Source organism: Rhinoderma darwinii, chromosome 1, assembly GCF_050947455.1.
Source record: "Rhinoderma darwinii isolate aRhiDar2 chromosome 1, aRhiDar2.hap1, whole genome shotgun sequence".
NCBI classification, from domain to species: Eukaryota; Metazoa; Chordata; class Amphibia; order Anura; family Rhinodermatidae; genus Rhinoderma; species Rhinoderma darwinii.
In genome coordinates, this window is record NC_134687.1 from 319,942,660 (window position 1) to 319,960,186 (window position 17,527).

The following is a 17,527-nucleotide window of genomic DNA, read 5'->3' on the forward strand; positions in this document are numbered from 1 at the left end:
CTGGGAGGGCAAAAACATTTAATTTTAAGAAGGCCAATTTCCCCAGGATGAGGGCTGAAATTCGGGATATAGACTGCGAAGAACTAATGTCAAATAATGGTACAAATGATAAATGGGAGATTTTCAAATCTATGTTCGGTAATTATAGTGCAAAATTTATTCCTATATATGCCATGTCCATGGCCGCGGGCTGTCAGGCTCACTCACCTCCTGATGGCCGTAGCCATGAGTCTGCGAGCGCTGGCCCCAATCTCCTACTCAGGAAACGCCAGCGCTCACTTCTGCTTACCTTGGCCAGGTCCCGTAGGGACACTTGGTCAAAAAGTAAAACACGCTCAGTTGTCCATTAAGAAAATCATTAGCATAAAGCTAATATAGGTCATAACTCCATCAAAAATTATCGTTTTTCTAAATAAAAAACACTGCTGTAATCTACATTACAGCGCCGATCACATTATGTACAAGATAGGGCACTTATAATGTGGTGACAGAGCCTCTTTAAGTATATATAAGTGTCAGGTAGAAAAAATATGGTGAAATCCTGTTCCATGTAAAACCCCCTCAAAAACAAAGGGGCACTCCCTCCGTCTGGAAAAAAAAAGGTTCAACCTGCAGAGGCGACAAGCCTTCTTTACTGTGAGAACTGTGAATCTGTGGAATAGTCACCGCAGGAGCTGGTCACAGCAGGGACAGTAGAGGGCTTTACAAAAGGCTTAGATAATTTCCTAGAACAAAAAAATATTAGCTCCTATGCCAGTGCTGTTAATATATCAGTTGATATACTGAATTGGATGAATGTAGAGATGGTCCAAGCTAAATTAAATAAAATAAATGTGCACAAGGCCCCGGGACCAGATGGGTTACACCCTAGAATTCTTAAAGAGCTTAGTTCAGTTATTTCTGTCCCCCTTTTCATAATATTCAGAGAATCTCTAGTGACTGGTATAGTGCCAAGGGACTGGCGCAGCGCAAATGTGGTGCCTATTTTCAAAAAGGGCTCTAGGTCTTCCCCAGGTAATTATAGACCAGTAAGCTTAACATCCATCGTGGGGAAAATGTTTGAGGGGCTATTGAGGGACTATATACAGGAATATGTGACAATAAATAGCATTATAAGTGACAGCCAGCACGGTTTTACTAAGGACAGAAGTTGTCAAACTAACCTAATCTGTTTTTATGAAGAGGTGAGCAGAAGTCTAGACAGAGGGGCCGCTGTGGATTTAGTGTTTTTGGACTTTGCAAAGGCATTTGACACTGTCCCCCATAGACGCCTAATGGGTAAATTAAGGACTATAGGTTTAGAAAATATAGTTTGTAATTGGATTGAGAATTGGCTCAAGGACCGTATCCAGAGAGTTGTGGTCAATGATTCCTTCTCTGAATGGTCACAAATATATTAATGGCACATACAAAAAATATGGTGAAATCCTGTTCCTTGTAAAACCCCCTCAAAAAACAAGGGGGCACTCCCTCCGTCTGGAGAAAAAACGGTTCAAGCTGCAGAGGCGACAAGGCTTCTTTACAGTGAGAACTGTGAATCTATGGAATAGCCTACCGCAGGAGCTGGTCACAGCAGGGACAGTAGATGGCTTTAAAAAAGGGTTAGATAATTTCCTAGAACAAAAAAATATTAGCTCCTATGTGTAGAAATTTTTCCTTCCCTTTTCCCGTCCCTTGGTTGAACTTGATGGACATGTGTCTTTTTTCAGCCGTACTAACTATGTAACTATGTAACTATGTAACGTTTATCCAGACTGATCACCACTTGGGATCAAGAGGGAATTTTTCCTATTTTAGGGCAGATTGGTTAAGGCTTCATGGGTAGTAATTTTTTTTTTTTTACCTTCCTCTGTATAAATAGGGGTTAAAGAAAGTTCTATAGTTTACTCATATCCCTTCCCTTTCTCTCATCCCTTGGTTGAACTTGATGGACATACAGTATGTCTTTTTTTCAACTGTACTATGTAACTATGTTTGGTCACCTTCATCCACTGGTGTTATGTTTTGTAAGGCCTCAGAAATTATTTAAATTTTTAGGGCTTAGGCTGCATTTACACATGCCATCTCTTGTGTGAGAGGCGGCATTAAAAACGCACTATTCGGGTGCACTCACACATGGCGTATTTGTCTTGTATTTCCGCAGCATAAAAATGCACTGCGGAAAACTCCAATGTTGTGCCTATGGGAAAAATATTCCACTACATATTTCTCTAGTTCTTACAGTACAAAATATTTTCCCTATGGACTTACATTGTAAAGAAAGTAAGCAATGTTTGACTGCATCCTTTCTGCCAGAAACATCTGAATGGAACTTGCAGAAATCCATGTGCAGAAATTTCTGCAATAAAATCTGCCTTGTGTGAATTCACCCCAATGCTGCATGCGGTTCTATGTTATACAGCTGCAGGTTTTTTATGCTTGTTTGGAGCATTTCTTTTCCAGACGACTTGTAACTGCTGTTTTTCAACAACCACAGTCTAAAACCAGACTTGTATATTATTGAAAATCTATGGGGAGATCTCCAACATGCTGTACATACAAGACAAAATTAGAAAATTATTTCTGAACTAGAAGCATTCTGCAAGTAAGAGTGGGGAAAAATTCAAGAGTACAAAGACTGTTAGCTGGCTGTAAGAAATGTATGGAGGCTGTGCTTTCTGAAGAGGTAGCGTTACCTACTGAATCTGAACAGAAAATTTGCTTTTACAAGGAAAGTACAATATTTTAGGACTGTGTATATACTACACACACACTTCATGCAGACCATTTCTTACAGTGACTCTGTTAGTTCATAGATTTGGGATACAAATCCTGGAAAAATAAATAAAAGTACTTGGCATGTTGTTTTGGATTTTCTGACCTGTTCACCTATTGTTTGTGCTGCCGTCGAATTCCAGAGTCTGAATTAAAAAGCAGTTAAAATAAAAACAAAATCATCAGCAGAATGTCACAAAAGATGGAAACAGGAGCACACGGAAAGCATCTGTCTACAAATGCTGATTCGACTTTTCATGCTGCTGATCGTATAAAAGACCTTGTGAGTGCATGGCACAAAGCTGGCATACGACTTTTTATGTACATTTTAAAGAGAGTTCTATTATGGACATTCATTATTGCATTCAACTCATTCACAAATCGTTTTTTGTATCAAAGCTCTAGGTTTAGATTTGTAGGGTTTTATCAGTCATTGAAGATGCATTTTCTACAGGGCGTTTGAGTTTGAAGACCACTTACTTCCCATCATGTACGTTGGCACCTGCTTCTTTATGCCAAGATATATGAGTCTCAAGATGGATGTGGGATGTTTGCACGAGTAAAAGACCAAAAGTTATTAGAAGTTGCTAAACGATGGGTATATTCAAAAGAATGTATCACTTTTTAGACTTTTCAACAGTAAAACATGAGTAAAAATCATGTTATGTCCACTCTTCCTTTTATACGCAATTTTTTCATTAATTAATTTTCATTTTTTTGCGTTCTCTTGCGTCGTTATTTGCTAATTATTTCAAGTGTTTAGCAGTGGATTTCTAGGGGTATTCATATCTAATAGTGTTATAACATTTCATTAGAATATGCGATAACATTAGGATCGGTAGTGGCACGGTCTCTAGGACATCTTAGGACTTATTCCCTGAACAGCGGGCCCCCTGACCATCTTCTATCAAGCCGAGCCTGGCACGTTGCCGTGCAGGGAAAATGTGTGAAAGAGCAGCTCAACCAGCACTGCTACTCTTTCCTTCTGAGAATCAGTGGGGGCCCTGGCAGTCAGACACCCACCAATTAGGAAGTGATGGCATATTGGACCAATATTTGTATAGTGGGAAACTCCTATAACCTATACTTTATTACAATCTACTTAGAATGCATCTACTATTTCTCCTTGCTGACTCCTTAAATTTCTACAGAATAAATTAGTATTACAGTTTTGACCATGGAACCACCTACACAAATGTTCTCTCCATTCTTGTGGGGTTTCCTCTGAGGAATCTGGCTTACTTTCACAGTCTAGAAACATACTGGTCACTAATTTGGATTTCTGTGAAATTGAGCCTAGTCTGTGGTCCGTTCGTATGTGCCCACTGTAGGGAAATAATAATGAAATGGAAAGCTAAATAAAGCAACCCATTAACCAATGTACCCACCCGAACACTGTGTACCCCTTAATTAAAGTTAATGTCCACTGTTTTGTTTTTACTTCCAAAATGCTATGCCGACTATTTTCATGATATATCTGTATAGGGGAGCTTTGTGTTCTTGACTTATATAAATTATATAATTTTATCTGTCTTCAGCCACCACTAGGTGGAGCTAACTGTATATGGATTTATACAGCTAGTATTAATCTCAATGGAAGCTGTATAAATCTGTGTGTATTGAGCTCCCCTAGTGGTGGCTGCAGGTTATCACTATGACAGTGTCAAAGCAAAAAGGTAAAGCAGTTTAGTGCTGGTCCCTATAGCAGTCGGGAATCGGCCTCTCAGTTGAATGGATAATGGGCAGTGTATATACATATCAAAACTTGCAAAAGCCTTGGAAAAATAAGGTATGATTTCGAAACCCATATTGACAAAGCAATTAATCTTACACTATATAAGAAATCACACATGAACCTTTTCTAGCGAAAAATAGAAAATATTTTATTGAAAGACAAAATCATTAAAACCAAGTACATTGGCAGTAACATTACCCATAGAGTAAGGATCCCCACATAGGTCGGGTCCCACAGCCTCTATAATAAAGTGCAACTAGTGCATGCAGAAACTGGTACATAAATCATACAGTGAATATGGATAGAAACCATCCAAGACAAAATAGTATAGTAAAAAAACAGACAGCAAAAAAGTACAATTTAAAGAGGCATACAGACCAGAGCTATGGGGGGGGGGGGGGGGATCACCCCAACACGTGTTTCGCACGTAGCTTCTTCCAGTTATTCCAGGGGCTAAGAAGACCATGGATAGGTCATTAGTATAAAAAACAGCCCGGAACCTGGACAACCCCTTTAATTTAGAACTGTGTGACACTATTGATTACAATAGGAGCAGCAGAGTGAGGCTTACTGCTGAATATAGATGCCTGGGAGACAATACACGGGACTCTGCTGCTGGAGCTTTACTGTTTCAATTTTTCTGTGTCAGAACTGCTGATTATGTTGATAGGTGCTGGGAACACTTCCCTTTAGTGCATTTGTGAGCTAGAGGTTCCTTACTTGCACTTACTTATACACTGCACTTTTATTGAATTTCAACTATGCAATTATTACTTTATAATGTTTATTGAAATAGCATTATACAGAATAAGCACGTGTAAGATATGGAAAGTTGTTCTTGAGTAGTCACCATTGCATGAGAGATCCCACTACAGTGCTGCTTTAGCTGTTTTGACTCACAATTCACAATTATTGTACTTGACTGGACGTGAATTATGAAGGAATAGTTCAATATTATGATGTTGTACTATCTGTACGCACAAATTAATAATGTGGAAGAAATGTATAAAATCGAGTGCAAGTGAATAGTGGAAGAGTTACGAATGGTAACCAATTAGGTGGTCGTTTTAATTTTCCAAAGTGAAATGTAGGACCTGGAATCTGATGGGTTCCAATGGGCAACGCCTTTATTATTTATTAATTTCTTATTACTTGTGTAGCGCCATCATATTCTGTACAGAGACCGTCATCATTCACATCAATGCGGCTCACAATCTCATTTCCTATCTCAGACACACTCACTAGTGCCAATTCCATAGGATGCCAATATTAACCTATCACTATGTTTCTGGAGTGTGGGATTAAAGCCGAGTACCTGGAGGAAAACCTCACAACACGTAGAAAACAACATAAACTCCATGCAGGTGTTGTCAGATTCCAAACCAGGACCCAAGTTCTGCAAGGGAATAGTCATAACCAGTGAGCCACTATGCTGCTCGCTACTTCCGTTCTCTTGATAAATCTGGACCTATGCCCTTAAAGGGTTTGTACCTTCAGGACAATACTCCTGAGGATCCACAGCTGGAAAGAGTGGTTCACATTCTGAATGATGAGGCACGACTATGTATTGCATGATCTCCCATTCAAATATGTCATTGCATTGGAAATGTGTTGTTGCTTGCAGTTCCGCCAGTGGGATAGACCATCCTTTTAGAAGGGGTCATCCTGAAAGGACAAACCGTTTAATCTTCCATCCGGTTTAGCCATCTCCTTATTCATGCTCTGAAGTGATCATCTGAAGACTGCACAACACTACCCCCAACCAGATTTGGGCTCCTATATATTGTCCATTTTTTCTATCTCCCCATACCCAAGTAAATTAAGTTAATCAATTTCTATGGAAGCTTGATAATATGAAATATTTATTAACATTTCTTTTGCAGTGTAATTGTATATTTGGTTGTTCACTTTGTTTTTAAAAATTATATTCTTGTAGAAATAAAGAACAAAGACCTTGAAGAATTTGAAGAAAAAGAAGAGAGCAGCTTACAAATGACTGTAAGTCAAGTTTACAATATGTATTCATTGCTGAAAATTCAATTATCAGTTCCGTGAAAATGAAGTGCATTGAAATGTATTTAAAATACGGATACAAATGAATATACACTACCGTTCAAAAGTTTGGGGTCACCCAGACAATTTTGTGTTTTCCATGAAAACTCACACTTATATTTATCAAATGAGTTGCAAAATGACTAGAAAATATAGTCAAGACATTGACAAGGTTAGAAATAATGATTTTTATTTGAAATAATAATTTTCTCCTTCAAACTTTGCTTTAGTCAAAGAATGCTCCATTTGCAGCAATTACAGCATTGCAGACCTTTGGCATTCTAGCTGTTAATTTTCTGAGGTAATCGGGAGAAATTTCACCCCATGCTTCCAGAAGTCCCTCCCACAAGTTGGATTGGCTTGATGGGCACTTCTTGCGTACCATACGGTCAAGCTCTATGGGGTTGAGATCTGGTGACTGCGCTGGCCACTCCATTACTGATAGAATACCAGCTGCCTGCTTCTTCCCTAAATAGTTCTTGCATAATTTGGAGGTGTGCTTTGGGTCATTGTCCTGTTGTAGGATGAAATTGGCTCCAATCAAGCGCTGTCCACAGGGTATGGCATGGCGTTGCAAAATGGAGTGATAGCCTTCCTTATTCAAAATCCCTTTTACCTTGTACTAATCTCCCACTTTACCAGCACCAAAGCAACCCCAGACCATCACATTACCTCCACCATGCTTGACAGATGGCGTCAGGCACTCTTCCAGCATCTTTTCAGTTGTTCTGCGTCTCACAAATGTTCTTCTGTGTGATCCAAGCACCTCAAACTTTGATTCGTCTGTCCATAACACTTTTTTCCAATCTTCCTATGTCCAATGTCTGTGTGCTTTTGCCCATATTAATCTTTTCCTTTTATTAGCCGGTCTCAGATATGTCTTTTTCTTTGCCACTCTGCCCTGAAGGCCAGCATCCCGGAGTCGCCTCTTCACTGTAGACGTTGACACTGGCGTTTTGCGGGTACTATTTAATGAAGCTGCCAGTGAGGACCTGTGAGGCGTCTATTTCTCAAACTAGGGACTCTAATGTACTTATCTTGTTACTCAGTTGTGCAGCGGGGCCTCCCACTTATCTTTCTACTCTGGTTAGAGCCTGTGTGTGCTGTCCTCTGAAGGGAGTAGTACACACCGTTGTAGGAAATCTTCAGTTTCTTGGCAATTTCTCGCATGGAATAGCCTTCATTTCTAAGAACAAGAATAGACTGTCGAGTTTCACATGAAAGCTCTCTTTTTCTAGCCATTTTGAGAGTTTAATCGAACCCACAAATGTAATGCTCCAGATTCTCAACTAGCTCAAAGGAAGGTCAGTTTTATAGCTCCTCTAAACAGCAAAACTGTTTACAGCGGTGCTAACATAATTGCACAAGGGTTTTCAAGTGTTTTCTAATCATCCATTAGCCTTCTAACACAGTTAGCAAACACAATGTACCATTAGAACACTGGAGTGATGGTTGCTGGAAATGGGCCTCTATACACCTATGTAGATATTAATTAGACAATAAGTCTCACAGGACAAATACGTGTCAAGGTGGGAGACAACACTCAACCACCCATATAAATAATTAGAGATAAGGACTCTAACAATATATGATAAACAAGAGAAAAAAAGAGTCCATACATATCAAATATGATATGTATGGACTCTTTTTTTTCTCTTGTTTATCACCTATGTAGATATTGCATTAAAAACCAGACGTTTGCAGCTAGAATAGTCATTTAGCACATTAACAATGTATAGAGTGTATTTCTGATTAATTTAATGTTATCTTCATTGAAAAAAACTGTGCTTTTCCAGCAAAAATAAGGAAATTTCTAAGTGACCCTAAACTTTTGAACAGTAGTGTATGTTTCTATCCACTGAAGTATCTACCTCATGTCGTCTCTGTTTAAACCCTTTGGAGCACAGCTATTGAACTAGATGCAAAAGAGATCTACATGGTAAAATCACCTCCGATCACCAGAAGAGCATTGACCCATAAAAACTTCTCCCTAGTAAAAAGACATCCTCAAGTGGTCCTCTTCTCTTGTTTTAAAACTTCTATTTCATTTCTGTTTCTTGGAATAGAAGATGATGCCCAATGTTGCCACCATTTCATCTGCAGAAGCTGACTACCAGCTTTTCAAGTCTTGCCAAGCCTTGCCAAATCCTCCTATTTATGCAGTGATACATTTCAATTGTTTTGCTGCATAGCATTGGCGTTTTTTTTAATGATCATTGTCTGTTCTATTAGGAGTAATCTCCGAAATCTGCTGGTGTTATAGCACGGTAGGCAATTATCCAAGAAATGTGTTGCCTGCATGTAACTTTGGAAGGTATTTTTCTATTGATGGCTATGGAGTTCTTATTGTTTGACTCGAAAACAAAATCAAGCTGGCTCTTGGGGTGGTGTAATTGGCACCTAGTCAACAGTAATTTCTCCATCCCTGTGCCACAGTGTGTGATATATATTGGTTCATGTTCTTGTGCCTACTCTCCGATGACTTGGTTTCATCACTGCATTTTGAGGTGGTGTTTTGTTCAATGTTGGTGCAGCTCATGCTGGGATCACTTAACAAAAAAATCTAAAGTAACCCATACATTTTCAGATCTTTGCCAACATGCATAATAATGTAATAATTGTTCTATTCATCCAGACTGCCTTATGTGTTGTTTACCAGCTTTTCACTACTCAAATGGGTATTCCCAACTTTAGTATTCCTGGTGGCTGTACGCTTCATTGAGTTCAATGGAGAGGTGGCCATGCTTGTGCGTGACCCTTTTCATTAAAGTCTATGGAAATTACAGAAATAGCCATCAAATAGCACTCGACTCTTGTCATTTTTCTAGAGGGGGGGCCACAAGCAAGCACGGCCACCCTTTCATTGAACTCCATAACATCCAGTAATGGATAAACAAGGGTCACTAACTCCCCGTTCTCCTGAAAGGTGGGGGTCTTAGGAGTGGGACCTGCACCTATCAGGCATTTATGGCATATCCTGTGGTTATACCATAAATAGTTTAACCTCTTCCCGCTGCGGCCAGTTTTGACCTTCCTGACAAAGCCTCATTTTTCAAATCTGACATGTAACAATTCATGTGGTAATAACTTTGGAATGCTTTTACCTATCCAAGCGATTCTGAGACTGTTTTCTCGTGCCACATTGGACTTTGTTAGTGGTAAAATTTGGTCGATACATTTAGTATTTAATTGTGAAAAACACTAAATTGTCGGAAAAAATTGCAAAAATTTGCATTTTTATCTATTTAAATGTATCTGCTTGGAAGACAGATAGTAATACCACACAAAATATTTGCTAATTAACATTTCCCATATGTCTACATTAGATTGGCAGAATTTTTTTTTAACATCCTTTTATTTTTCTAGGATGTTACAAGGCTTAAAATCTTAGCAGAAATTTCTCACGTTTTCAAGAAAATTTAAAAAGGCAATCTTTTCAGGGACCAGCTCAGTTCTAAAGTGAGGGGCCCATATTTTCAAACCCCAATGAATCACCCCATTTTAAAAACTTCACCCCTCAAAGTATTCAAAACAGCCTTTGAAAAGTTTTTTTTACGTTGAAGTAAAATTTACACATTTCATTATTTATTTTTTTCAGAAATTCATTTTTTTATAAGAAAATATTTCTGTAGCACAGAAGATTTTTACCAGAAAAATACAACTAAAAATGTATTACCCAGATTCTGAAGTTTTTAGAAATATCCCACATATGGCTCTAGTCTAATGGACTCAAGCACCGGCCTTAGAAGCAAAGGAGCACCTAGTGGATTTTGGGGCCTTCTTTTTATTAGATTATATTTTAGGCACCATGTCAGGTTTGAAAAGAACTTGCGGTAACAAAACAAAGGAAACCCCCCAAGAAATACCCCATTTTGGAAACTACACCTCACAAGGCATTTATCCAGGTGTGTAGTGAGCATTTTGACCCCACAGGTTTTTCAAAGATTTTATTAGAATTGGGCTGTGATAATGAAAATTTAATTGTTTCCAAAAAAAACAGAATTTTTTAATTTCCACAAGGACTAAAGGAGAAAAAGCATTTCTAAAACAATTTCTCCCAAGCACAGCAATACCCCATATGCAGTCATAAACTGCTGTTTGGACACACGGTAAAGCTCTGAAAAGAAGAAGCGCAATTTGGTATTTGGTATGGTTTCTGGGCGCCATGTCGCATTTGCTGAGCCCCTGTAGTACTAGTACAGTGGAAACATGGGTAAGCTGGGCAGAGTACATCAGGGCATAATAAGAGGGTATAATAATGTAGTAAATAATACAATTAGTTATAGATGTGTGGTGCGCTTTGAAGCAATCCGTTATGTGCAGGCCAGTGTCGCACTGATAAACGGTGTCCATTCTTATCCCCCTTTTGTAACACTCTGCACCTTTTGGGGTTTTTTCCTCCTTCGTAGTTTGGGAAACTTTGCTGGGAACGTTTTGCACTGGTATAATACGGGTGCCTCCACTTCCAGCAGATGTTCTATGTCCCTTCCCTTCCTAGTTCCTAAATACTAGGGCACTGAAACTGAAGGAATGTTCCCCTCCGGCCTGCACATCGGGATGTTTTTTCATCACCTCATTACTAGTGCCATAACTTTTTTATTTTTCGTTTGATGGAACTGTGTGAAGGCTTATTTTTTGCGAAACAAGCTCTAGATTTTATTGTTAAAGGGAGTCAGTCACTAGAATGTCCGAGTTAAACTAGTAACAGGGTTTTGTAGAGGAGACTAACCTGTTTCTAACGTTTATTTTCAGTTTCTGCTTACTGCCTCCTTTGTAGAGAAATACGTTTTATTACGCTTATGCTAATGAGCATTTAGGTGCAATGAGGGCGTTACATAGTTCGTATGGTTGAAAAAAGACACATGTCCATCAAGTTACCATTGCACTTAAATGCTCTTACGTCGCTCCCCAGTTCAACCCCCCTCCATCCCTTCTTACATTGATGGACAGGGACCAGGCAGCATAAATAACACATTCATGCCTTGCCCCGTACTATTTGTAAAATTTCTATTAACTGTTTTTGTCCTACTAGGGGACTTGAAGTCCTGCATTTCTGATCGCTATTTTGATACACTGCACTATTACGTAGTGCAGTATATTAGAGCTGTCAGTTATACACTGACAGCAAGCCTATGAGGCCAAAGGCGGGTCCTCTATAGGCTTCCGTACAAGGCAGACAAAGGCCATTGTTAGGCTTCCGGTTGCCATATCAACCATCTGCATTCCAGTCATCGCTTCGCTGAGATGCTGGTCGGCAAAAAACCCTCAGATGCTGAGCTCTCTGTTGAGCACAGCATCTGAGGGGTTAATCATATATATATATATATATATATATATATATATATATATATAGATACATACTGTACAGATGTAAACGCACACAGTTATACATATATATTAACCCCTTCCCGACATTTACTGTATGGATAAGTCATGGAAAGCTAGTGCTTCCCTCATTTTGCCGTATCCATACGACAAATGCATGGCACCTGCTCAGAAGCTGAGTCGGTGCCATCATCGCCAGATGTCAGCGGTGTATTACAGCTGACATCCGGCTGTAATGGTGGGGACCGAAATTAAATTCGATCCCCGCCATTAACCTCTTAAATGCAGCAATCAAAAGCGATCGCTGCATTTAAGTTGTTTGCAGCTCAATAAAATTGCAAATCCTGGTCTGCCTAGCACGGAAGTTTTCCAGGCCCCGTCCAGAGCTGGGGCCTGAAAGGCTTCCGTAGCCGACGGCAAGATGGCGCTGAACCAGGAGCTGAGCCGGCGTCATCAGCGGTGGATGTCAGCTGTATGTTACAGCTGACATCTACCTGTAACGAAAGGAACCAGAGCTAGCTACGATCCCGGCCATTAACCCCTTAGATGCAGCGATCGGAAGCGATCGCTGCATCTTAGAGGTTGCTACCAGATCGGCAGCCCTGCCATGCAATCAGGGCTGCCGATGCTGCTATGACAACAGGAAGCCTAACAATGGCCTCCTGCTCTGCCATTACGGAAGCCGATTAGGCCCCGCCGGGAGGCGAAGTCTAATCGGCTTGCTGTCAGTGAATGACTGACAGATCTAATACATTGCACTACATAGGTAGTGCAATGTATTAGAAAAAAAAAATCAGTTGGAACTTCAAGTCCCCTAGTGGGACTTGAAAAAAAAGTGTAAAAAACAAGTATAAAAAAGTGTAAAAAAAAAGTTTTAAAGAGGCTCTGTCACCAGATTATAAATGCCCTATCTCCTACATAATCTGATCGGCGCTGGAATGTAGATAACAGCAGTGGTTTTTATTTTGAAAAACAATCATTTTTTAGCAAGTTATGAGCAATTTTAGATTTTGTTTCTTAATACCCAACTGGGTGTGTTTTTACTTTTAACCAAGTGGGTGTTGTAAAGAAGTGTATGAGGCTGACCAATCAGTGACCAATCAGTGACATACACTTCTCATTGTTCCAGCCCAGCTTCTTTCACTGCACAATCTCACTGTGCTGTGGATCATGCTGGGCTGGAACAATGACAAGTGTAGGACACTGATTGGTCACTGATTGGTCAGCCTCATACACTTCTTTACAACACCCACTTGGTTAAAAGTAAAAACAGACTTCCGGTTCCGGCGCTGGCGATGCAGGACGCGAGTGACTGAGCTCCCGCTCCCAACTAGCCTGCTTATCTGCAAAAGCCACTTCGGTGGCGACAACCGGCTGACGGACACCGGCCCTGCACACAGGAAAGTACCCGGGGGTGCATGCATGGACCGATACCTTCTCAGGAGCGCACATAAGCCAGCCATGGATGAACTAGACGCAGGAGTAAACAGGGGAGGTAAGATGGCGGCGTTTCCTGCCACTGCTCCCCTGCTGTATTCACAGGATGAGTAACAGCTACGGCCTCAGTCCCAGTCACAGATTCCAAGCCCAGCAGAGCCCATAATTGCTTCTAACCAAGCACCTGTGGATTATATAGCATTAGCTCATGAAGTGGCTAAACGCATAGCCCCCGACCTGCAGAAAGCGCTGGAAAAAACGGTGCAAGAGTCGCTCAACCGCATGCATGCGGACCTGGCACAAGTAACCTCCAGGACTAACGAATTGGAGCAACGTGTATCACTGCTGGAGGATGAGAATGAGCGCCTACAGTCCAAGCTTAAAACGGTGCTATCCAGTACTACGCAGTTGGGGGAAAAGGTGGAGGACCTGGAAAACCGATCCAGGAGGAGTAACCTGCGAATAGTGGGCCTGAAGGAAACGGTGGTCCCTTCTGAGCTGCAACGTATATGCGAGAGATCTTTGCCGGCAGCATTGGGTCTCCCACGTCCATGCCGGGTGGAGAGGGCGCACAGGGTGGGACCGGACCCAAGAAATCTCCCACCAGCAGACAACAGCAACAGTTCGTTTCGCCCCAGACAAGTCATCTTTAAGCTGCTGGATTATAATGACAAGGTGGCAATGATGAAGGCATCTCGAAGCAGATCCCGACCCTTGGAGATAATGGGCATGAAAGTGCTACTTTTTGAGGATTATTCTACGGAGGTAGCGAAACGTAGGCGAACCTTCAGCAAGATCTGTACGGAGCTGTTTCAAGCGAACGTGCACTTTAACCTACAGTATCCGGCTATTTTACGAGTGTTCCAGGCAAACGGGCGGGCCAAGATGTTCGCCACAGCAAAGGAAGCGGAGGAGGCTCTGGCAGAGCTATGTGGAAGCTGCCCCCGGCACGAGGCGCGACACATTCCAGACCACAGCCCACGCCACAAGTCAAGAGAAGTCGGAGGGAGTCGTTCGGATATGGAGCGGACTTGGGCTGAAGGAGGAAGAGCCAGGAACAGAGGTGCGTCTCCGAAGCCGCAGAGACGTTCGCGTGATCATTCCAGGTCCGCGTCCTCGGATTGAAGAAGGAAGATTGAGGACTAATGTTTTTTTTGTTTGATCCCCTCATATGTTAGGCGAGGGTCCTGAGGACGCGGTAGACCGATTGCAGGCTCTGATCTTAAGCAGATAAGTTTACAGTTTACAGTAATTACAGATATTAGCAGAGAATGATATGGCTTGATGGTTGCACACGTTAGTTTGTTTATCAATACAATATTTCAATATGTGGCCAAATGTTTTCATGCCAAACTGTATGCATTCTGATATATTGCCTTACTGTTGTAAATGCCGTTATAATGCCGTTATAATATATAATATGGATGATGTAATAACGTAGTTACACTGTTAGGGGCTTGAGTTTGAGCTTGAGCTGGTTTTCAAGGTTATGCAGTCCATGCGCGTTAGTAGGTGGGGCTCTTCGAGCGGGAATCTTTACGAGGAGGGTCTCTCTGATGAGTGGGGCTAGGACCAATGGAGTTAAAAAAACGAGGGGAAGTCTTGGTAGGGACAAATGGAGGGTTGCTGGGGGAAACCTTGAAGTGGAACAGTGATCAGTTCTAAATGATACATGGCCAATGGAGCGGAAATTGGGGGTTGACCCGTTGCTATCGGATTGGGTATTGGCGGCTAGAGAGTGCTGGGCAAGGAGGGGCCGGCATGGCTAGGTCGGTTGGAAATTGCTGCTATGCAGGTATGGGAGGGGGTGGGAGGGAGGTACGTGTTGGTGCACAACAGAAAAAAGTGAAGTCTCTGACGTCAATGTGCACGAGGAAGATGACTGCCCTTGTCACAGGCGTTTTTTCAAGGTTTTCAAGGTTTTATGAACAAAGTCTGAAGGCTTTGAGTTAGATTTTAGCTTTGTTTTCTAGGCCGGGGTTTGGCCAAGTTTTAAATGTTCATGCATGGCACTTAGGGAAAGATGGCTCTGACACCCCGACTCGGTCACGATTTTTGGACACCTTAGACATAGCCCAATAACATGAAAATAGTTTCATGGAACGTTAAGGGGCTTAGATCCCCACAGAAACGGACCAAACTCTTACGACATATGAAGAGATTACGTCCGGATGTAGCCCTGTTACAGGAAACCCACCTGACCGAATCTGAATTTAAATATCTACAAAAGTTCTGTGTGGGTCAAGTTTATGGCTCGGCCGCAAGAGACGGTAAGGCGGGAGTGATAATATCGGTGCACAAAAATTTTGCGTATACGGTGGTGTCCCAGGAGTGTGATGATGAGGGTCGTTGGATACATCTAGTAATGGAGCATGCAGGGGAAACTATTAGCATCCATAATGTTTATGGGCCTAATGCGGCCAACGCAGAATTCTTTGGTAAATTGGAAACCCAACTCCAGCAGGATCGCACTAAGCTGTTGGTGCTAGGGGGAGATCTTAATACCGCAAGGTCCACCAGGGAAGATAGAAGTGTAGGGTCCATTTTGCAGAGACAGAGGGATAGGATCTTGTCAGATTTTTTGAGACACACGGCCCTCATAGATGCTTGGAGGAGCTTGCACCCCGACGCGAGGGAGTACACACACTTTTCTCACGTACATCAGTCGTGGTCGCGCATTGATTACTTACTTGTGAACGACGCTCTCTCCCGCCGGCTACGTGACGCGGCAATAGAAGATATTGTCATCTCTGACCACTCCCCAGTCACAATTACGTTGGCAGACACGGTAGCTAAGGGGCTGGATTTTATTTGGCGGTTCCCCTCCTTTCTGGTGGCGGATGAGGGCTTTGTACAAAAGCTAAAGGGCTGGTGGACGGAATTTGACGGGGATAATGCATCACACCGTACGGACCCGTCGTTATACTGGCGGACAGCTAAAGCGGTAATTCGCGGGAAAATCATAAAATTTTTGGCCAATCTTAAACGTAAAACCACCGAAGGGTATAAGACGGCGAGCGACCGATTAAGGTGCGCATACACGGCGTTTTTACAATCTCCATCAGCGTCTCTGGGGGAGGCTTGGAGGGAAGCCAAGCGACAGTATGATAAATGGCTAGACAAAAGAGAAAGTATTTATCGGTCTCAATTTGATACGGACCTTATGCGTTTCGGTAATAAGGCGGGCAAATTACTAGCACGATTGGCGAAGGGGAGGTATACACCATCACACATCTTAACCCTTAAAGACGCCAAAGGGCTTCCCACAGTGGATCCAAAGACCATAAACACTATACTGCGTACATATTATCAGGCCCTGTACTCAGACACGCCAGTCGACACCAAAAAAGGAAAGGAATTTTTGGAGAAGGTAAAGCTGCCTGGACTCACGCAGGAGCAGAACGAGCTGCTGAGCGCAGAAATCACGGAGGCAGAGATAGCGGATACCATCAGGACCTTATCTAACGGGAAGGCCCCTGGGCCGGATGGGTTCACGGGTGAATTTTATAAGTCCCTCAGAGAAGAAATTAGTCCCATCTTGGTGGAATACTATAACATTTTATTACAGACCGGTACACTACCAGGGGAAGCCAAAATCGCACATATAAAGGTGCTGCCCAAAAAGGGGAAGGACCCTCTGGATACGGGGTCCTATCGACCAATATCATTGATAGACCAAGACCAGAAAATACTTACAAAAATCTTAGCCAATCGTTTAGCAGTGTATCTACCGACATTGGTGGGAAAATCTCAAGTGGGCTTTGTAAAGGGCAGGGCAGCAGTGACTAATCTGCGTAAGGTGTTAACAGTACTAGAAACAGTCCGACACGATCCCCGGCCAGGTACCCGGCCGGCACTCTTAGCGCTAGACGCAGAGAAAGCGTTTGATAACATACAGTGGGAATGGCTGGGGATGGTGTTAGACAAGATGAATGTCCAGGGAGCCTTTCGGAACTTTCTGAAGGGGGTCTATACTAATCCCCAAGCGCGTGTCTATTCTTCAGGATTTCTGTCGGCTCCCTTCCTGCTGTATAAAGGGACCAGGCAGGGATGTCCCTTGTCGCCACTTTTATTTAATCTAGCACTCGAACCAATGGCTAGATTTCTGGAAGAGTCGGCAGTGTTCGAAGGTATCCAGGTGGGGTCTTTGGCGGTCAAGCTGGCCTTGTTCGCTGATGATGTTATTCTGTTTATGTCAAATCCTCAAGAACACAATGCCGGTCT

The 17,527-nt window shown here is 42.1% G+C and overlaps 1 protein-coding gene across 6 annotated transcripts in view; it reads left to right on the forward strand.

Annotated features, from left to right (window-relative positions):
* PALM2AKAP2 (PALM2 and AKAP2 fusion) overlaps window positions 1-17,527 on the forward strand; it is a 399,528-nt gene that overhangs the window by 218,379 nt on the left and 163,622 nt on the right. For all 6 annotated transcript variants that reach the window (XM_075825567.1, XM_075825570.1, XM_075825572.1 and 3 more), the window contains one exon: window positions 6,426-6,487. In XM_075825567.1, coding sequence (XP_075681682.1) covers window positions 6,426-6,487 — 62 coding nt within the window. The remainder of the gene's footprint in view (window positions 1-6,425; window positions 6,488-17,527) is intronic.